At 35.3% G+C, this 22,950-nt stretch overlaps 2 protein-coding genes across 4 annotated transcripts; both read left to right on the top strand.

Annotated features, from left to right (window-relative positions):
* Positions 1–2,035: 2,035 nt before the first annotated feature.
* On the top strand, positions 2,036–8,798 carry LOC105169220 (uncharacterized). Its single transcript, XM_011089577.3, has 5 exons — positions 2,036–4,393; positions 4,465–4,627; positions 6,806–6,969; positions 7,523–7,781; positions 8,291–8,798. Exons 1-5 carry the CDS (start codon positions 2,757–2,759, stop codon positions 8,396–8,398), a joined length of 2,331 nt encoding a protein of 776 aa, XP_011087879.1. The 5' UTR covers positions 2,036–2,756; the 3' UTR covers positions 8,399–8,798.
* A 6,236-nt stretch (positions 8,799–15,034) lies between these two features.
* LOC105169219 (dentin sialophosphoprotein-like protein) lies at positions 15,035–21,594 on the top strand. 3 transcript variants are annotated; one of them, XM_011089576.3, is made up of 8 exons: positions 15,035–15,235; positions 15,961–16,057; positions 17,546–18,132; positions 18,212–18,536; positions 18,922–19,614; positions 20,646–20,794; positions 21,001–21,127; positions 21,220–21,594. In XM_011089576.3, exons 2-8 carry the CDS (start codon positions 16,022–16,024, stop codon positions 21,313–21,315), a joined length of 2,013 nt encoding a protein of 670 aa, XP_011087878.1. In that variant the 5' UTR covers positions 15,035–15,235; positions 15,961–16,021; the 3' UTR covers positions 21,316–21,594. The 3 variants fall into 3 exon arrangements, with proteins under 3 accessions (XP_011087878.1, XP_020551656.1, XP_088740002.1); XM_020695997.2 differs by having other exon boundaries at positions 17,511–18,132; XM_088883876.1 differs by lacking the exon at positions 15,035–15,235 and having other exon boundaries at positions 15,242–16,057; positions 17,511–18,132.
* The last annotated feature ends 1,356 nt before the right edge of the window (positions 21,595–22,950 follow it).

The following is a 22,950-nucleotide window of genomic DNA, read 5'->3' as shown; positions in this document are numbered from 1 at the left end:
ATTTAACGACCATGTGGTCTTTTTTATTAAGCATCTAATGAAAAGACGCCCTGGGACAAATAATGCTACTTTTTCAAAATTAAAGGACTAAAAATGAAAATCTCGTAATCAATGTAATTAAAAATAAAAAAAAATTCTTAAATTGTGGGACAAAAAAATATTATTTCCCATCAAGCTATAACTTTATTAAAATGCAATGAGGTTGTGATGAGTAATGAGATTGCTTGTATTGTAGGATGATAATCCAACCATGCAATTTTGTCCTAAAATGTAGAAATAAAAAGAATAGGATTCCCCTTGACATAGAGAGCAAACCCCTTTAACCCCTCAACCACTCTTGTGTCCAAAAATAGAAAGCAAATAAATATGCAACATAGACAATTGGACATAAAGCAAAATATGTGTGGGTTTTCACATGTACAATGGTGTTTAGCACCAAACCATTTTTGGGCCTCTGCATGACCTGGCAAAACCATAATGCCCTATTGATAATGACTTGGATTGTGACACCACATGCTCCATCAACCATACCATTTTTATTTTTTTTTTCTTTTTAACCTTAATTTAAAGAAAATTAGTGGAACACTCAAATTTAATTTCATACTTTGATTTGGGTTTCTTTAACACCAAAAAAAAAAACAAAAAAAAAAAACACATAATTTTCCACTTAGTTTGATTCCCATGAGGTACTTCACAATCAAGCAACTTTAGTCTCTAACTTTTGCCTTTTTTAGTGTTTTTAAAAGCTTTGATAATTAATTAGGTGGTTATTGTTTTGAGAAATTTTATTGTGAATATTGTAAATTTTCTTTCCGTGGTAGCTGAACGATTGTGTGTTAAACGATTATATCATCTAATATTAATATATAAACACATTCTATCACGTGCAAATCCTACATTTGAAATTTTCTTTTTATTTTTTTCCATAAATGGATGACGATAAAATCTGAATACACGATCTTTAATTTGATCTCACTATGATATTATATTAAATGACTATATTATTTAAAAATTTTAAAAGAAAAATAATTTAATATTGATAAATTAATATGTTGTATTACGGATGCTCGTGTACTATACATCAATTTGTAAAATAACATGCCGTTGATCAAAAAAAAAAAAAAGAAATACATTCTTATTAAAACACAACAATTGGACATTGTAGATTTATTTTAATTTTACAATAAATGTAATAAAAATGCTCTATTTTTTTATGTGGTTCAAAATTTGATGCGAGTATATTCAATGTTAGTAATAAAATAGAAATATGTACTCACAAGAAACGGTCAAATAAACATTCAAAATATTTTTAATAGTGACATGAGTACCTTACCTAATATTTATTGGTATTTAATGAGGCTCGAACATGAGTTAAAATGCTTTATTTAATTTTATTTAATAAATAAAAATATTGAAAATAAGCATAGTTGTCTTAAAACGATTGGAGTATATTTTCAACGAGACGACGTATAAATAGACATAAAATAGTTGAAAAAGAATGTAATTGTTGATAGAATAATAACAAACATTTATTGCAAAAAAAAGATCTAAAAATAAAAACAAAAAATACTAGGGTACTTTGGTCATTTCACAGTATACTTAAATCCCATTAAAATCTCCAACCGATAAAGGTGGAGAAGAATGGGGAAGGTTTGTTAAGATCTTGAATTGAACAGTAAATTACAAGAATGAAAATTTTAATTTATTTTATTTTTGTATTATTATGCTAATTATATTAATATTAAGAAATAATAATATATATATATATATTTAAATAAAAAAATTGAGATTTATAGAAAAGGTTTGGGCAGAATGATGGGGTGTGAGACCTGACAACTTCGAACGTGTTGTATACGCTTCCCTTAAGATGATCTTTTTGGATTAATTATGTTCTTAATCTCATCATTATTTTTAATTAGTGTATAAATACATGAGGATTTAAATTAATTTATTTAAAATGATATAGCAGGGAATTAACTTATTTATGAGGTACAACGTTTGATGGAAACAGTGTAGTAGTGTCTGTGCGTCTGCGAGTGTCGCCAGCTCAGTATAATTTCGCAATTCTTTTTTGGTTTTTTATTTTTTTTTGGTGTTTTACTGTAAAGATCTCTCTCTGTCTCTATATATAGAGAGTGGTGTATGTAGCGCAAGAATTAGAGAGAGAAAGAGAGAGAGAGAGTGAGAGGAGAGAGAGAGAGGCTGTTCCTTTTCTCCAGCTTTAATGGCGTGAGACTGTACCAGAGTGTGTGAGTGTGTGTGTGTGTGTGGGTGTATGATATATACTATACAGTACATGTGTATGTAAACCATATATGCAATCCATTCATCTTTGCATGCTTCACCAACTCTTTTTCCAAAAACACAAAAAAAAGAAAAAGGGAAACCCAAAACCCAAATGAGCTAAAAGAAGGAAAGAAAAAAAAGAAAGGAAATCAATTTTAATTTTTTTCAGTTTCTGTTGAGCGAAAACAAAATGGAATTGCTTTTGAAATTTCACCGTCCTGAGACCCCACTTTTCCGTATTTATGATTAGGACTTTTGGTGTTCTGAGAGCAACCCAGATGCTAAAAATCGGTATTCTCTCTCATGGGTTCTCGCTGCTTTGATCGTTTCTTCGATGTGGGTATTTTGATTATTGCATTGTTTCTATTGGCTCTGTTGTGAAAATCTTGTGTTGTATTTTGTTTTTTTGTTTTTTTTCCCCCTTGGATTTTGCTGGTTCTGTGAGGTGTTGTTTTTGTTTGTGTGTTTTGATGTTTGAGGGAGTGAAGATTGAGAAGAAGAGTGTAGAAACAATGAAGGATGATGATGAGCTGGAAATGTTACTGGGTGAGATCCCTCATGCAACATCATCATTGAATCTTCATCCCGCACTTGGCGATGCCCATCATCATCAACACAATAATCTTGTTGATCATGGTTATGGTCATGCATCATGTGTGACTCAGAAAATGAATGTTCATGGGCATGGTCAGAGTCAGAGTCATGTGAATGGTATGTATGGTGATGAACTTCTGAAGCATAAGTATGCATGTGCATCTTCCCCTGTGAGTGGGTTTTCTTTGCAATCTGATGGCTCTTCCTCAAGTTTGTTCTCCGGTGGTGGGCGTTCACTGTCTGACATTGGATCGCCATCCCCACCGCAATTTGAAGAGCTCAAAACCCATTTGATTTCTGGGAATGGATTCTGGTTGGATTCCAACAAGGAAAATGGGGGGAGCAATGTGTTTGATGATTTTAATTTGCCTAGGAATTTTAGTAAAATGTACATTAGTGATGAGCGAGAGGGCGTCCCCATATTCCTGAACGGTGTCCAACCTTGTGATCGATCCCCGAATGGGGCTATGCGGGTGAATTTTGAGAAATACGGAACGTCTGATAACTATAGGAAGTATTTTCCGGATTATGGGGGATTTAATCTCTCTGTTCCTAGAGGACCTATGAATTTTGAGGGGGAGGTTGGTTCTGAACTGGTGGAAATGCAGCATGATCCAAGAATTGTTAGTTTGTCAAGATCACGGTCTTCTCCTGGTCGGTTTGATGGATTGTTATCTCGGTCAGATTTTGGCAACTCCGGATTGAGTCCTCAATTTTGTAGAGGTAATCTGTTGGCCAACAACAATTTTCCAATGGGATTTGCATTATCGGATGTATCCTCCACTTTGAGGCCTTCACTTGGTGACTCTTTCTTCTATGCTTCACGAAACGGAATGAATCTGATTGAAGCTAGGGATGCTTGTTATCCGCCTAATGTGGTTCAGCTGGCGCACTTGATCCCACCTTATAATGAAGAAGATTTACTTCATTACCGGCCGCCATTGCTTAACGGAAGAAACAATCTCCATGTTAGAGTGCCTCAAGGGAGTGTTGAAGCCTTTGCCAGAGAGGATAGTTTGATCATTCAGGGGGAAGGTATAAATTATGGGATGAACAGGGAACAAGCTCGTTCAAGAGGCCAGAATACTACAAAGGGTCTTCATCATGATAGTGTTGCTGGCAAGCCTCAAGAAAAGAGGTCGCAGCTTGATAGCTGTCTACATGTTGCTGCAGTGCAAGACGGTTCCCGGAGTCCTAAGATGTTTTTTCCTTTCTCCTTGCCATCAAAGTGTAGCTCCCTCGCAGAAGCTCAAGGATACATATATCACATTGCAAAGGATCAGCATGGTTGCAGATTCTTGCAAAGGATGTTTGATGAAGGAACTTCTCAGGACGTGCAGATAATATTCAATGAGATAATCGATCATGTAGTTGAGCTTATGATGAATCCATTTGGAAATTATCTCATGCAAAAATTGTTGGAAGTGTGCAATGAAGAGCAGAGAATGCACATAATGCTGAGGGTGACACAGGAGCCAGGGGAGCTTGTTAGGATCTCCCTAAATACACATGGGTATGTTCTTTACATTTCACTTTGCTTTAGCATAGTGCAGTCCATTTAACATTTTGTTCTTTTTGTACCAGAACTCGGGTGGTGCAGAAGTTGATTGAGACGCTTAAAATAAGGCAGCAGATATCGCTAGTTATTTCAGCCCTTGAACCTGGATTTCTTGCCCTCATCAAAGACTTGAATGGTAATCATGTTGTTCAAAGGTGCTTGCAATGCTTTACTACCGAAGATAGTAAGGTAGTTACTCATCTTGAAATCTTTCTTGAACTCGATGTTTTTGATGTGTGATACACCTATATATCATTCATCATATTACTTGTGTTGCTCTTTTGCTTATCATGGTCTAAATACCTATCGTGGTTAGGCATCACAACATCACCTCCGTATAGTGCAGATGTCTACTGTGCCATATTATTTTATGTAGCTTGTTTCCTGCATCATTGTATGTAATAGTATTTCAAGTCAGTTGAACTACTACAATGATTCAAATATATAGAGTTGAGCAAGAGAACCAACATCCTGCAATCTGATCCACTTGCATCTGAAATTGGGTTTTAGCTGTTCCTTTCTGTTATCTTCTAAATATGATTAATGGCTACAATCGTTGTTGCTAAACTCCTATTGTTAAGTGGTAATCAGTTAAGTCTACCTCTCCCTATTTCTTCCTACAATCTTTTAAATATGCTTTAACACACAGTTAGATGATTGCAGCCTAATCTTTAGTTGTTCTCTCAGTACTCAATCAAAGATATCTATGTTCAATTTTCTGTTAGATATTACTGATACACACATGAAAATGATGAGCAACACCGAAATTTTTTTATCTGCTTTGGATAGTGGCTCTTTTGTCTTGTAAAAGACCGTATACCATGTATCAGAAACAAGGTTCTGCAATCCAAATACAAACATCTGAAACTATACAGAAACCATTCAAATGGTTGACACTGTTAGAAACAAATATACCAACCTTTTAAATCATGCATGAATTTTTTTTCTTTTGTTTACACCCACAAGTTAATAATAACTACTTTTCCAACTTTTTCCTATGCTGCAGTGTTGTTGATATGTATCTAGATTGCTTCTGCACACTTCGTCACTCTCTTCAGGATTCTCAAGTCAACAAACAGCGAGGATACTTACCTAAGTTTGAGAAAAGAACATGGACGCTATTTTCGTCCAAACTTATCATAAGAACAACATGAATATGAAAACTCTCAGTTGGGCTTAGACAAGAAGCTCCTCTGACACTGACTTTTAAGATACCTTTTGCATCACTTTCCGTTACTGTCCAACTACGTCTAAGATTCCAGAAAGAATGTGCTGGCACTAAAAAGAAGAATCATTGCTAAAGAAGCCTATTTAGATATTTATATGTTGTGGGACTGGAAACAAACGGGAACATAAATATTCTTTATATCCATCTCTTAGAAGTTTAGGTATTTAGAATATTGGCCATTCATGCATCTGGTGCTTTCTTTATCCTATAGCTCAATTGGTGACTCATTATCATCATCTTCCAGGCTTATTATTTAACACACTTGTGTCGTTCTTGTTTTATTGATAAAAAAAAATTGAATGATCCTTAAGTTTGAAGCTAATGCATCTTAAAGTATTCTGTTTGTTTTTTACTGTATGCCGTATTTTGCAACTTTAAGTTTCTGAGGTTTTTAGAACAGTTCTATAGTTGTTCTTTTGAAGGGTACTTTACGCAGAAATTTGTTAACAGTGGTGATTGAAGCTTGCATACCTGCTGCTTAGAAATTTAGAATTCCTGAATTTTCAATAGACTCCTTTTCTTCTTGAACTTTCCCTTGGGTATTTGAAGAGTCAGTTGTACTTTACATTTTTTTGCATGAATTGGCATGATAAGATTTCTGTTTTAACACCGAGTATCATCTTCTTGATTAGGTTCTTTCCTGGGAAAGAATTCAGTTTTCTTTTTCCAGAGAAAAAGTTGACTCTACAGTATCCTGTACTAATAATCAACCTCCAAACTCTATACATAGTTATAAGGGATAGAAGAGGTATGGAATTACAAATGAAGGTACAAGTTTTCCCGTTAATGATGGAAATTTCCACTCAATATGACCATAAGATGATCATGGTCCAATCGCCAGGCAGCTAAGTTTGGATGCATATAGCATTGCTGTCAGCTCTATTCTGTATGCAACTTTCATTTGTTTGATCTTAGTTCCTATAGTGGCTTTAGTAATCTGGCAATGTTAAAAGGGGTTATGCCAATTCTTAAAATCTTAGCACTGATGCTGTGCTATCTGTATTATCATGTAAATAGAAACATTCTGACTTCCTTGAGCACAGGAGTTCCATTATCATTTGAGTACAAACTTTTGTTGTTTTACTGTAGTCTGTTAACTGTTTATACTCTTATCTAACTTTATAACGTTGCATTCACAGTTCATTTTTGTTGCTGCTGCAAAGTACTGTGTTGATATTGCAACGCATCAGCATGGATGCTGTGTTCTTCAACGATGCATCACCCACTCCACTGGAGAGCTTCGGGAAAATTTGGTTGCGGAAATTTCAGCAAACGGACTTCTGCTTGCTCAAGATGCATATGGGTAACCTAATCAATTGATATATATTACCGATTTCTTCTTTTTTCAGTATTTGTTGGTACAAATTTACAGTTTCTGCTAGGAGATTGTTCTTCTTTACTTCACTTAAAGCTTTTAATGTATCAACGTCAAAAGTTTGTGATGACCAAACCCCAGACTTATAGTTCTCTTCGAGATTCGTGATTATATTTATGTTAGTTATTCACAATCTCTGGGAATTTTGTTGAATGAACATGCTGGAAATTTCATCCTTGCTGTCAGGTCGAGTTAATGACTGGAATAGTTTTTCCTAGGACCAGGTGCGGGAGTGCGAGGTCTCTTATAGTTTTTATAATTATAAGGGTCCTTACCTCTTTCATATCTTTCTTAAAGCTTGAATTTTGTAAAGTTTCCAAAAAAGTTGGGTTATTTTCTTGGTTATGACATCTTAGTGGATGGCCTAATCTCTGCCCCAACTTATCTAGATTATTACCTCTTAGATTTTTGCCTACTTTATAGAGTTTGTGCCCATAGTTATAATATCTCCTGAAGGAGTGACACAAGTTTTTGCATGCAGAAATTATGTCGTTCAGTTTATTTTGGATCTTAAGATCCCATCTGCAACAGCCAAATTGACATCGCAGTTTGAGGGTAATTACGTGCATCTCTCTACACAAAAGTTTAGCAGCCACGTCGTCGAAAAGTGTCTTGTGGTGTGTGACGACGAAGCCCGGTCAAAGATCATCAACGAATTGCTCTCCGCCACTTACTTCGAGCAGTTGCTTCAGGACCCGCATGCAAATTATGTTGTTCAAACAGCTCTCCGTGTTTCAGAGGTATATTATGCTATTGATTGGTTTTCTGGTGCAGATCTGATTCATTATTCTAATTGGGAGCAATGGGTTATATCATATATAGGCTTACAATTAATACTATAAGGTCAAAACCACTCTTTTTATTGTGTAAATTAGATGTTGATTTATCTTTAATTTGGAACAACTGAAATCCTCACCAACGAGTAGTCATCTCCACCATTATGGAAGAAAGAGTTTATATGCGAAGCATTACCCCCTTTTCCCCTCACACACAGGCACAACCCCGGGAAAGTAGTTATCTTTTGACCAAAACTTGAAAGGTTTAAATTTATTCATTAGGAAACTCATCTATTGTCCTCGTTCAGTGTTCTGAGATCTTTCCCCCCAATTTGCTAATTTCCCTAGTGTGATAGCAAATAGCTACTGCTGTTCCCCGTCAAGATCAAGTGTCTACTCGGCTTTTTATTTTGAAGTATGAAAAAACTTGCTCTTATTTGACCAAACACATTCATATTGCTTTTGATTCTCAGGGTCCTCTCCATAACGCCTTAGTTAATGCAATTGAATCATACAAGGCGATCTCACGCAACAGTCCCTATTCCAAGAGGATTTTCTCGCACAAGCTTTTGAAGAGGTGATGTACAATCTTGATTCGGGTAAGCAATTTGTTGTTGTTCTCAGCTGACTCCTCCGTTCCCCCTCGACTCTATGTACCGAAAACCTGTTTCCCCGTCCGTTGATGCTTTTGCCAGTGAGCCGATCTTTTGTCAATTTTGCTCGTAAAAACATTTTGTTACACCGGCTATTTACTTCCCATGAAGAGTGTAAAGAAAAGCAACTGTGCTTCTACTCGCTTTGAAGCACAGCACTGCACTTGTAGTATTGCTTTTGTTGTCAATGTACCTTGATAACCTTTTTACATCGTTGCTCCTGGGATCTTCACCTTATGACTGTACAGTGTATATAGGCGGGATCTTTTTGCAGCATTGTATTCGGGCAATTGGATGTTACTTGATTAATATTGTTGCTTTCCCAGCATTCTATTAGTTAAAAATGCGTGTATTCATGGTAAGGAAGTCTTTACAGGGAATGCTCACTGTTCATAGTTCTGGGAACTGTACCTAGGCTCTGGTAAAAGTCGTAAATGTTCAATCTTAAGACATTATTCTCAGATGAAAAAAAGTGAAAAGATTGTCCTTAATTATCAGTTGCTATATTATGTGTATGGTTTCAGGTTTAGCATACATACTTTATATGATTATATGAACCTTATTTTTGTAGAGTGGGGACCAGCATAGCAATATCTTTTCATTGAAGGGAAGGGTTGTTCTCCAAATGACCTCTAAAAGTTACCTATGGATGTGTCAAAAGATTCACAATTTGTCCTAAAGTCTTCTTTTAGTGTTCATTGTTACAAAGGGTGTTCTTTTTAAGGTTCCAAACGTCTCGTATCACATGCATGCATTATCACCAAGGTAGATTATCAATGTTAGGAGTGCACTGTAAGAACCTTACCACCTTAAAAGCTTTTCCTAGCATCCCCTAGAACCTACACCCAAATCAATTTGCCATGTTTGGGTGCCAAAGCTATAGTATACTCAAAATATTTATAATAAGAAATAAGATTACATCCCGTTGGGGCTAAAAAACCAAACCAAACATCGATTTTGAATATACACATGTAATTACGATCAAGAATATTTTGTAAAATAAAATATCTGGTCTGATCTATTCGACCCGAACGCGTTAGGTTGGGACTCGTCACCGACCTCTATTATATTAAATGAAACGCGAGAATCGGACCCCATCACCTATCTCTATTAACACTTTTATATATTGTTATACAAAATCGATCAAGGATATATGATTGATAAGAAATGCATTGCTCCCAAACACCCACAAGACAAATGCAATTGAGGACAAAATCTTTTTATTGCATGTGGTTTAAGGACATTGTGGGTATGTGGGAACCCAGTAGCAGTAGGGAAGGGAGGCTGTGTCTCAACATGCGACCACAAGTTTTCTGCTACTGTAAGGACTGATAGTTAATTTTCATTGAATTATCATTCTTGTTCTGTCACTTCAATGTTTGGCACCGAAGTTGATTTGATTTTTGAGGACATACCTTGAGAAACTCAAGTTTATAGTGCACGCCGTGTTTCTTCTTGATGAATAAGCTTAGCCTAACACCTTCTTACTCCATTCCTCGCTCACTGTATTGTTTAATTAAGACGTTGAGTTGGAAAGGACAAGCTTGTCATCACCATTCCATCCAAATCTAAAGTGGACTAAAAAGTTAAGTGCTTATCATTTTCTTGTTAAAAAAACTAAACTGAAAGAGTATTTTTATTGGCAACTTATACTGAAAAGAGTATTTCTATTTGCAACTTATACTGAAATTCGATTTATTTATTAACCCTTTGTTTCGCACCTTCTCAACTTTGCTCGTAACTTTCTCTATAACTTATTTTCATCATGAAAATAAAGTTACTGCAAACACTCCAAAACCAATTAATTAAATGACTTAAGTAACACGAATTAATTTAGATAATATAATTAGCTCGATGACTCACTTAATTAAAAAGATAATAAAACCCTTCGTTTCATGGAACTTCAGGCTCAGCTGCATATATATCTAGAATTATACAAACCTAATTAAAAGAGAATCTGACTCAAGTTGAGGATGGATTGATTTACAGTCCTGTTGCTAATTGCCTTGTCCTCCTTGGATGTATAGTTACTACAGTCCCAAGTGGGTAAGGGTCGCATGATCAGCACCAAAATCAAATCAGGCCATGCATGCATGCATGCATGTAATAATTATTAACATAGTATATAGTACTAATCTAATTAATCCCCTCTCATCATCTCCTCCTTGTGCAAATTGTTTTCTTTTGAACCACGTGTTTTTCATTCTCATACCTCATTGTTCAAAATCACACCAAAACACCTAAAAAAATCGGACCGCGCCTACGTCTATGATACATCATGCCTTTTCCACCTCCAGACATGCGTGCATATCCTAGAGTTTCAATGTATATCCCCACGTTGTCAACATTTTCTGCTGCATGCCTCAACTACTGTGTAAATACTGTATTAACACATGTACATTAACTTTTTCAAACCCCTAATCCTATATATAGAGATAAATACATACATTATGGGAATTAGCTATAGAGCACAATTTGCTTCCATCATCGATCGATCGAGTAAACTTAAGGTAGCAGAAAACCATATATATATATATAGAATGGGTGCTGATGAGTACTACTGGAAAATATTCCCATCTGCAGGAAACAATGATGATCTTGATCAAGGTGATGGGACGAACAAGATCAAGAAGAAGAAGACACCAAAGGGTCACATTGTGGTGTATGTTGGTGAGGAGATGAGGAGATTTTTTGTCCCAATTTCATGTTTGAAGAATCCTCAGTTCCAGGAGCTGCTGCAACAATCTGCAGATGTGTATGGATTTGATCATGGGCAGGGTGGGATCTTGTTGCCTTGCAGTCTCCCCACTTTTCTTAGGGTCATCAACTTCAAACCCCCCAAGTCATCATCATGATCGGGTAGGGAAAATTCTTGCCCAGACTGAGTTTGGCCGAATCAAATCAATCACACTTGGTATACGATTGGTTGGTTCAGATTCGGCCAAATTGGGTCCTATTAAAATTTCCCGATCAGGTAGCTACCTTGACAGAAGACAAGCACTCATTTTTTGTGTATAAACTTTGAATTCAGCATTAGCACCTTTGTATATGCGTGGTATGTAACCACGAAGACCAACACAATAATTCTTTCTGTGTGTGATCATACGAGTCGTTGTTGAATTTTCAATTTGAGTCGCTCCGAATAGCGAGTCCGTCTGCACAACCCCACTGAAATGTAGAGTGAATCAAAACCACTCCTCGTAATCAAGTTATGGATAGCTAGTAGCCCAAACAAGTTCGTGTTTAAATCGATTTGGTCCGATAATCTAGCTTCTGTATTGATGAAGTAAGTATAGTTATGTGAGTAAGTTTGTCTCGTCTTGTAATTTTTAGCTGTTTGTAACACCTCGTAATTAATTTTGTTGAATTTCAAATTTTCAGATTTTTACTGCTGTAATTATATTTGATTGTTGAAAGAGATTGAATATATAATTTTCTACTGCGAAATTCGTTTGTGTACTCGCATACTTTTGCCGGGAGGTCAGCAAATGGAACCCTAAATTCAAGAATGGCATTTTTGCCCTTGTCAAATTTAGGGATTGAAGAATGTGAATGTGTGTATATGTCTATAGACTAAGTACCATAAATCTTAATTAGTTAATATTGGCGGGAAAAGAGAGCACGTTCTTAATTATTTTTGTCCTGATTATAATTAAATGTAAATTACAACGAATTTTTTTAAAAAATTTGATACAATTACGAATATTTTTTTAAAAATTATAAATACCCACATGGTATTTGTTGAAATTATATAATCCTTAGATGGGTGAAATTATCAACTTTGTTATTACTATATTTTTTATTTTTTAAATAATTACAAAATCGAACTAGTTGGATGAAAATTTTTTAAAAATTATAAAAGAAATTTATTCACTTAGTCTATAAAAATATATTCTGAATTTTTTTTTAAAAAAATTACAATTCATTGTTTACAAGGGTATTCTGATCAGTTCACAATAAAAGATAAATGAAAACCTAACTGAAACTAACGGATTCTACTAATTGTTATACAGTCATTAAAATTAGGGGGCTTTTCAAACAACAATGAAATATTTGTAATTACCTTAAACTTTAGGGGAGTTCATTGTAATTTACCCCATAATTTATGATTGATTGTGACAATTCGATATTGCAATTAAAAAATTGATACTTTGAGAACAATTCTGGCTATAAATTCATAATCGGTTGAAAATTTTTGAAGTAGCATTTCACGTGCACAATACATGTATTTTTTCAGCCAATATATGGATATTAGCCCATATAATTAATTACTTACAACTTTATATAATCTCAATAATTTAGTTTTTGAATAAAAAAATCGAGTATATTTTTCTATTTTCATGTATATTCAAATTGTAGAGTATATTTTACTGAAATTTTATATTTATTATTTTGATTTTAAGATCATAATACCCATTTTTTCTTTTTTTGAAAGGGATAATACCCAGCTCCTGGTTCATTGAACCGAAGATAAAGTCAGATTTCAGTCACTTCACAGTTGCTTGCATTCTCTTACAGCTGACAAAAATAGAAGCCGAAATCTTGGAACCGAACCTTAATTAGTGGAAGGATATACCCTCTTGTCGAAAGTCAATGCTGCCCTCATCAATTCAGCAAAATTCCCAATGAATTTTGAAATTTGAATTATTAAAAGAATAGTTAGTAAAATTTTAGAAATTTGAGTATGAAACAATCACTACAAGACGTACACGTTTGTACATTAACACATGTGGAATAATGTGATATCTCAAAGTCCAGACTTATTGAAAGTTACTAATAATATATCATGGATTGATTCAAAATATATAATGATAAATAAAAAAAATATGACATCAAAATCAATATAATATTAATTTATAATATAGTTCAATGAAATTAAATTTATGTGCTGATGTCTAAAAAGAAAAACATTTATTACGTTAATGTACGATAAACCAGACATTAGCATTGAGAAATATAAAGAGATAGATTGGTTATTTTGATCATGACCCGAAAATTTCAAGACATGTCACAATGACCATAATGTAGAATTTAAAAATATTTGGAAGTTGAGGTTCTTTTGGAGAAAAATGGCTAATGATGATGGGAATAAAGACGTTCTGATCGTTAGTGATTTCATCTCATCTTAATGAGGAAAAACAAGATGGAATTTGTCTAGTCGATATGAGATTCTTATTGGAGTATGTGATTAGATATGAAGTAATAGTATAACAATAATAGTTGATGTGAGGTATAAACGTATTAGATAAAAAAAAATTATATATATATATTAATTAGATAGTGAAATAGTTTGCACATTTCTTACAATCAAACACAAATATTGACTTGATCGGATGGAATGAGATGAAATACATCTCACAAGCAAGCACAACTAGTTTTTCTCTGTAATCCACACCATTGTCTTCCCTCCTCGATTTCTACCTTCACCGCCCTACTCTCTCACCGCCATTAATGGCCCTTCTCGATAAAATACTTCTTCACTGTTTCTGGTATATCTAACAGATAGAACAAAACTCTTCTTCTCCATTTCTCCTATTTTACAGTGTTTTTCGTGAACTATATTTTAAGTAGAAACCTAAAAGGTTGATTTGGGTTTTGAGGTCCCCTGCGAACGAGTTTTTTAGTGGTCTGACTTGGTGGCTGTGGGCTACCCGTCATCGGATCTGACATCTGAACCTAATAATTTTCTTGTTCTCTTTTACTAGTTTATGTATTCTAAGATCTGTAAATATATGTTAATATTTTCTTGTAATATTAGTCAGTAATATTAAGGATTTTATAGCCCATATTTTGCTGTAATAGTTGATTAGAGTATTTGATTCCTTTGGGCTTGCTATTGTTGGTTCCACCTAATAGCTGCAAATGAAGATACCCAACATTTGATGTCTTTTGTATTCATATTTATGAGCAAATTATATGATTCAATGTAATAATCGATCCTGAAATTATCACACGATTGTTAAGGTTGATGATGTAATTCGAATTCAACACGAAAATGCATAAGTTTTTGGGGTGTTTGGTTATTTGCGCCCCTACGTGGTAGCATTTTGGTAAAGTCAAATCCTTATCCTTTTCTTTGGAAAAAAATTATAAATTTTTAACATATTATTTTGATTTTGTAAGTTTATTTTCTAGAAAAATTTCAAATATTTTAAAACTAACTTATAAGTTTTAACACTATATTTCAAAAAAATTGCAAAAGAAGGTCAAAATTAGTGACCCTAATCTTTGCTGGGTTCACCAAAACCAAAATGATAATAAAATGCTTATTATGGTCCAAGTGCAGAAACGGCCAAGCCCAATTATTATTCCAAAGCCCAATACATAGTAGAGACCATCAACACGTGTCAACCCGGGAACCCTAAAAGGGACGTGGACCAATGAGAGTGCAGAAAGAGATCGTATCTCAACCCGGCCTTTTGTCCACGAGTTGTGATACCCACCCGTCACTCTGCCGCCTCCGTATTGATTTCCTGGCCACGTGGCGGTCCCTCCACTCCTCCCATTTTTTTATTATTAACTAACTATTAATTATTCCTCAGAAAATTAAAAATAAAATAAAAACCAAGAGAAATTTTCTCTGCCAAAGCTCATTTCCAAAAGGGTTGTTGTTCTCTCTCTCTCTCTCTCTCTCGAACCTCCGAGATTTTGGATTCCGAAGAATCTTACCTAGGGTTGCTAGCTGGTGGTTTTGTGGACTGAAGTTTTCGGATTTCGTCTCCGGTCAATTTTTGTTGGATTTTCTGGCGTTTTACTGGTTTTCCGGTGAGTTTTCCGGCGAGCTTCAGTTAGTAGGGTGTTAGCTCTCAGTTTTAGCTGTTTACTTGTTGTTTAGCTATTTGGATTTGGTTTGTAGTGCAAGATTTATACGGTTGGTCTGAAATTGAGATCAAATGGTAAAAGATTGAAGCTTGAAGATAAATTCTACTAATTACTTTTTTTTTTCTTTTCCCCCTCAAAAAAAGAATTTTAACCTTGATACTAGGGGAGCTCAATTTTCAATGCTTTGGAACCAATTAGTTGCTTTACATGAGCTATCCGAACTCTTTCTTAATTTCGATAATTTTCTTGTTAGAAGAGATTCAGTTATTTTATTTCCTTGGGAAGTCATGCCTAACCTCTGGTTTGCTTAGCAAGTAGACATCGTTTGTTTTTCCTTTCCTACTTTTGGTTATTTTTAATTCGACTTTATCTGCCTTTTTCTATTGCTTGAGGTTGTTCTGATTTAATCTCAAGGTGTGGTGCGAGAGTTCAGATTTATTCTTCTTTAGTTCGTTTTCTGATATCCTATGTTTCATCAGCAAGTAGGTATTCTTTACTTTCCTGTTGTTTGTCTGAATTGGACAGTTTATAAATTGATGTAGCATAGAATATGGCTTGTGTCTTTGGTGCGTCTGAGTGAGTTCTATTTTTCCTGCTTGCAAATTCTTTGTTGTTGGATTCTAATATTTCTCGATTTGCTTGTTTCTTGGTGGATTTGGTGAACGGAGGCAAAGGAAGGATTTGTATATAAAACTGATGGAAACTTCAAACAGTTCTGGTGTCGGCTGAATGCTTGAAGTAATGTCAGAATTGTGCATGTATGAGGTAAGTTCTCATTTTTCAATATCGTTTTGTCAAGATGGCATGCACATGACTCAAGCCACCAAGGAAAGAACTATTATTTACAATATGCACATGGGTGCTTTTTCTTGGTTGTTAGTTTTACCTATAAAGATTCTGAGTGAATTATGAAGGCACTGCTCCATTGAAGTATAAGCATGATGCACAAAGTAAATGTTCATTTACTGTGTTGTCACATGTGTAATTTTCGTTTGATTTTTTAGGATATATAGAAAGTTGGCCACAAATTGTAACGTTTCATGGAATTTGCCTTCACATGTAAAACATGTTCATTGTTCTTGGAAAATATCTCCAAGACAAGCTAAGTTGGCCTTGCTATGAGTCAAAATAAGCATGTCTGTTGACAAAGTAGGCATAGCTCGTTTTTGCATTTGTATGTCTTAGGAAAAATATATTTCAACTTATCATCTTCCGATTTATTTCTAATTGGCTAAATTAGTTTTTTTTAGGTCATATCTATGTGAATCCCTCACTCAGCAATTTAGGAAACTCAAAAAAGTAAGGTGCTTCTTCGCAAATTATACTTGGAGGTTACTTATCTAGTGCATTATCTTTATTTTGAAACTTTCTACAAATTTGAGAAGAATATACTTTTGATTTGATTATAGTGTCACGATCAGGAATTGGTGGAATTTTGGCTTGTGACAATAAAAATATTATTAACAATATGATGATTATATCTTATTGTTCTGCTCCCACCACACACACACACACAAATTTTTCTTCTTTACGTACGCCAATTATTAGATAGACATGACATTGAAGAATTCCCCAGGATCTTTAAAGATCATGTCAAAGCTGACTTTCTGGTGCTAGTTCTAGATATTCGTGTGACCTTATGCTTTTGGATAAGTCGTGGACAATAGATAACATACGATAAGTATGTGGCAAATGCAATGGGGAGTTTATGATGTTTTCCATCTAAAAAATGGCTGATACTGTGGCTGACTGATCAATTAAGTCATTGTTAGCTCATATTTGTCAATCTGGACTCGGCCATTTTCATGTATTCAGGCAGGGTAATAGGTCCAGGATAAGTCCCCACAAGTGCATCTGTCGTTGGTATGCATAAACCCTGGAAGGATGCAATAAACAATGTTATTATATTAATGACGATTTATTTCTTGCACCGTGACTAAAACACTGGGAAATATCTTATTTAATGTGCCTGTTCAAGGTTTGAATTCACGCTCTATTCAGATTATTTGCTGAGTTTAAAACTTAACGCTCAGTGCTATCTTTCAGCTAATTCTGTGGTGGTCTTAAAACAATTGAACAAGTTTGGAATTCACTTTAATAATGGTTTGTGATTCCATCAAGGCATCACTCATGAGTCACTTCTTCTTCAATGTTTGCTAAATATTTAAGTTGTAGTATTGGTTGATTTGGTTCACTCATTTTATGGAAGCGGCTGCAGTTATCACAGCTAAAATTCTGCAACTGCTGTTACAGTTTGAAGACATAGTTTGGGATGAGTTATGCCATACCGATGATCGTTTAGTGCCCCACCCAGAATCTGAACAACCAGGTTATCATTCCATTCTGGGTGATAGCCACAAGAAACTTTGCCGTGAAACAACTAGTATTTCAAATCATATCAGAGATAGAACTACAGCTAGATATGTTGATCAGGGAAGAGAACTACAGGATTTTTCATCTTTGAGTAAAAGAAGGAACATGATGTTGGATAAAGATTCATGGCCCCACGGACCAAGTGACATATTTCATTCTTCGTCTGACAGCGCCTCAATTAAAGAAGCATCAAGTTTAGCTTCTGAGAATGCCACATCATCAAGTCATGCCCTCAAGAGGAATAATGCAGACAAGAAAGGTAGTGAAGTTTGTGGAAATGATACCCTTCTTGGTGACAAGACCACTACAGTTGATAACAACTCTTTCAATTACCCTCTTGGTGACATAACACACACTGGCAATAATCTCGAGTTCTTTGATAACACCGAGGACAAAGATTCAAGTGATTTCTTGTATTATGGTTGGCCTGAAATAGGAAACTTTGAAGATGTTGACAGGATGTTTAGGTAATGCTGAATTTTTTCATCATTGTGGTTTTCATTCTTATCATATGGTTTCTGATCACAAACGTGTCCTGTGTTGCAGGAGTTGCGATTCAACATTTGGACTTGGGGCCAGTAAAGAAGACGAGTTGGGTTGGTTTTCATCAACAGATAATATAGGTGGGTCTGGAGATGTTGTGAACGCAGATGTTAATAGGTTTCCATGTCCTGAGTCAAATCTGGTGGAAACTATTTCAGAAAATCATGATTCCTCTAGGACCTATTCTGTTAACGATTCCGCCATGACTAGTGCACATGTCAGCTACAAAGACACTTCTTGGACCTCAGAGAAATCAGATTTGTATGCGTCTTTTGTGAATGGACTGGCTAGTGCTGAGACAGAAGATGGGTTTATCCATAAAAAACAGGTCAGTATACGTCTGTGATCTGAACCATAGCTTCGCATTCTTTTGAGACTTACTAAATGTTCAACGAGTAATTTGGTACCGCTGTTTACGACTGAGGTCAGTTTTTTGCTGGGAGTTGGTTTCATTAGTAGAATTCTTGTTTATGCTTTCTGTGGATGATGAATTTCATATGTTTATTTTTGCACCTTGATCCAATATGTCTTGCTTCTCCACTAGTTTCTTCCTCGACCATTTCTGTGGAAGGATTGCATCGTTGCAGGCAGAGAAATATCAATTGCTATGTTGTGTTTATAGTTGTATATGCATGTCAGACTTGAAACATGATGTGCACATCTTCAGAGTTTCTTCAAACAGTATACTTTAATTTGTATGTGACGCTTGGCAGGTAAACGAGCACAAAAAACACTTTAAGTTACAGAACCAGTCTGTGGGGAAGAGAAAAGAGCACTACTTCGGAAATGGTAGTTTCAGTTATATGAATAACCCTTCCAATGAAGTTGTGCAGCTCCCATCTGAGGCCACTACTCATCAGGCTTTACAGCAACAAGCTTCTAGTCCAGATTCCTATAATTATTTACAGAATCCTCTGTCTTATCTGCCTTCAGATAATACCCAGTTGTCCGATCCAACTTCTGTAAATCCAAATATATCTGGTGTCAAATCTGAGAATAATGACTTAACATCCCCTTCACCAAGGAATTCGTCCAATACATCCAATCAGTTGCCGACCATGGAGAGTTCTCATGACTCTCCATTTCAGGTGACTGCTCCAGCAGGGCGTGGAAAAAGAGAGAAGCTACATAGTCGTCATAGCAGTCGATCTTCTGGTACTAGTAGTCTTAAGAATGCAAATGTGATGGTGCAGGCAGCCATAGGTGATCCTGGCTCGACAGGAAAACAAGTCCACTGTTATGGAGATAAAGTTGAGAATCATAGTGATATTGAAGGAGTGAGCTTTGTGATTCCTACAGAATTAGGTTCCTCAAATATACAAGAAAGCTCAACTATGAGTCCGGGCGTGAATGATATTTCACTGGAAGCAGCCAGTTTTCGCCAGCTTCAGCTTGTTATGGAACAGGTATAACTTCCTCCTCAACGCTGTAAAAAGTTGCTCTAATAACTGAGTAATAATACAAGTTTATCTTTCTGCATGCCTGATCAAGGTGCAATTATAAAGTTGTTCCCATGAAGGACAAATCTGTTTGTATCGAAATGTGTAAAGGTCTCTGGGGTTAGTTGGTTGAGATGCAGTGGGACAAATTTGTTGCTCTGCTGGCTTCTCTTTTTGGAGTTCTTGTCAATCCTAGTGGACATAACCTAGTCCAGTTTGCATATTCAGTTCATCTATTTGCTTAAACTTGGTGTCAGTCAACCTACTTTTTCTGGTTATATATAATTCCTTCAAAATGTTGTATGCCCAGTTGCTTTGCATTTAATTTATGAGTATTGTCTGAATGTAAATGCTAACTTCATCCAAAGAGGTGCACTGCTGCATTTTCTTTATACAAAGTATGCTCTAATGAACTCCTGACATTTCCCATTCATGCCTGTGTGATATTATCATAGTCTGTCATTTTGTTGTAAGATGAAACCATGTTTTATGTGCTGCTTTAGTGAATGTTCTATATTAATTGACTTTATAGATTTGTCCAGGCATTTGAATACACCAAAATCATGCCTAGTGCTAATGTCCTAGAGGCAGTGCCCTAGGTTCACAGTTGTAGTGCAGATAAACTCTTGCCTGGTAATTTGATAAAATTCAGCATGGGTAGTTTTCTTAGAGAAATGACTAACATGAGATGTTGGAAGACCATCTGAAATGCATGAGAGTGGTTCTTAATAAGAGACAGCTCATAAAAGCATTTGTAGAATTGCCCTAAAATTATTACATATCATTAAACTTAAAGTGCCTAGGAGAGATGGTTCATGGTTCATTTAATCCAAATTCTATTATAGGCTTTAGCACCAGATCCGCAGTGCTCTATCCTGTTATACATTCCTGTCTTGGTAGAGTAGGAAGTCTACATTCTCTTCTAAACTAACAGTGCTCTGTCTTGTCACTTATTCAAATGCGTTGAAACTAATTGTGTCTTGACATTCTTGGATTAGTTGGATTTGAGAACAAAGTTATGCATAAGGGACAGTTTGTACCGTCTGGCACGGAGTGCTGAGCAAAGACATAACCATGCAAAGTTCAATGGTGGTTGTGGGGAAGAAAGAGACGCCAGTGGAGCATTCCTGGCTGAAGGAACAAATCAGTACGTAACCTCTTTCCTGATTTCATTATCCATGTTTTCTTGCAACCATGTAGCAAGAATCATTTATTAATCTATCTTCTCAACATATGCAAAAATCAGTCTTCAGCAGGGCTAAGCTGCAAAAATCGACAATGCTTTCTGCCCTGTCTCATGAAGTTCTGTACTAATCGAATATCTCTTGACGATTTTCATTTTGGATGCACCAGTTTCATGGATATGGAAACAGATACAAATCCTATAGACCGTTCAATTGCGCACTTATTATTTCACAGACCTTCAGAATCACATGCAGTACCTGCCCATGATTCATTGCCTTTCAAGTCACCCGGCGCGGTAATGTTTCATTTGATGCAAGTCCTTCCAAAATCTTATTAATGATAACCATGTGATCTTTTAACGTCAGTATATTCTTGTATTATGAATAGGTCCATGGATCTCTCACAAGTCCACCCATAGTAGTCGATAATTTGGTTAATTGTGAAGAAGCTGCCTCAGAAATAGAGAAGCTCTCTGACCGCTGAGTGCAAGTGCTATGAGGGAATCTCATTTCGGCCACGTTACAAGTGTTGTGAGTGAGCTATAGGAGAGGCCTCAAGCATACAAGCACAGTCACTCCAAATTTTCAGATGCCATATACCTTGAGTTTCTGGTTTCAACTCTGTTGGGGCGATTCTGGTAACAGTTTACATGATAAGCTGTTTAATGTTTCACACATTTACAGATTTTTTTTTACCTCTGTAATTCCAAATCCTGGTTAATACTGTCTCCATGGTCATTATACACAATCCAATTGACTTTAACTACCAGGACAAACTAAAGTTACTGACATGCTGACTTATCCTCGGGGGATCTATCCTCAAAGCAACATCAGTTTCTCATTCTGGATGAAACGTTCCATACCATTTCCAAATTACATAATTTGAAGGTAAACGTACTCTCCTACCGCAACATCTTTGTTCGTTGGAGTTGGGTGAAAGAGGGTTTGAGAACAGAGTCTGAATTTCTCAATTAGCGAACGACACCATGCTTGAATGGTAGTTGGAACCTATGGTTTTATCTCTAAGCTATACCTCAAAGAGACGTCCATTTTCAGCAACAAGAAGTTGTCTAAGTCTGGGAAGATGAACTATCTGATAAAAAGCAAACCTGCGACGTATCTGCAAAATGGTGAAGCTGGATCAAATGAAGCTGAAATCGACGAATGGAATTTAGCTTTGCATCGTATATAAATTGTCAAATGAATTACTGAATAACAATCGTAGAGTATTCCTCGCCGGGGGGGGGGGGGGGTAAGAAGAAGAAATATTACCAAGGTGGGAATAGATATGTCACTACTTGTTTGCATCAACATACAAATAGAAACCAAAATAATTAGGGATAATAATAGTTACGTTTTTTTATCTATGGTTTGTTTACAAGAACATCCACCTCTTGAATAATGTACATTTATGTACCATACATCTCAATATTATTTACACAGATAAATTATATCTTTCAAAAAATTATATATACACTTTCCAAAATATTAATATTATTATTTGATTCCCCCCTAACTGTAAGAGGTTGTTTTCATAGATCAATTATAGATTGGGATTGCAAAGTATAATTATCCCACATAATAGAACCAAAAACTAGAACAAATCAAAAGTCTTTTTGTTTGTTTAGTTAGGGATCACACTCTCCTTTATTAACTTGCAGTTTTCCATCTTATTATTTTATTTTTATCGGATTAATCGGACTTAAAGCATTTGGCTACACTTATTTGAAAGTTCTTACAGCTTTATATATTCTACAAAATTGTATTTTCTTTTGAAATTAAATTCTTCAAGTGTTTGAATAAATTAAAACGATAAATCTTATACATTGTTGTAATTAATTTAAAGGAACTTATTAGAGTTCCAACAAATAAGTCATGAACCACTTATTTTTTTAAAGTTAAGCTTCTGATTTTATTTTTTTTTCAGCTTGTGATCTCTTTTTCTAAAAAAAGGTTATTAACTATTTTGTAATAGTTAAGCGAAATACCATCTGACTCATTTACCAAATTGCATACATAAAAGAAACGTATATACATGGGTATACTTACATTCGTATGATTTTGAATTGATAGATAGCGTATATAAATGTATTTCGTATCGGTATCATTTCCCAAATCC

Source organism: Sesamum indicum, linkage group LG8 (assembly GCF_026168435.1).
Source record: "Sesamum indicum cultivar Baizhima isolate 11 linkage group LG8, ASM2616843v1, whole genome shotgun sequence".
Classification (NCBI taxonomy): Eukaryota; Viridiplantae; Streptophyta; class Magnoliopsida; order Lamiales; family Pedaliaceae; genus Sesamum; species Sesamum indicum.
The sequence above is the reverse complement of the archived record's forward strand: the minus strand, read 5'-3'. Positions and strand labels throughout refer to the sequence as shown.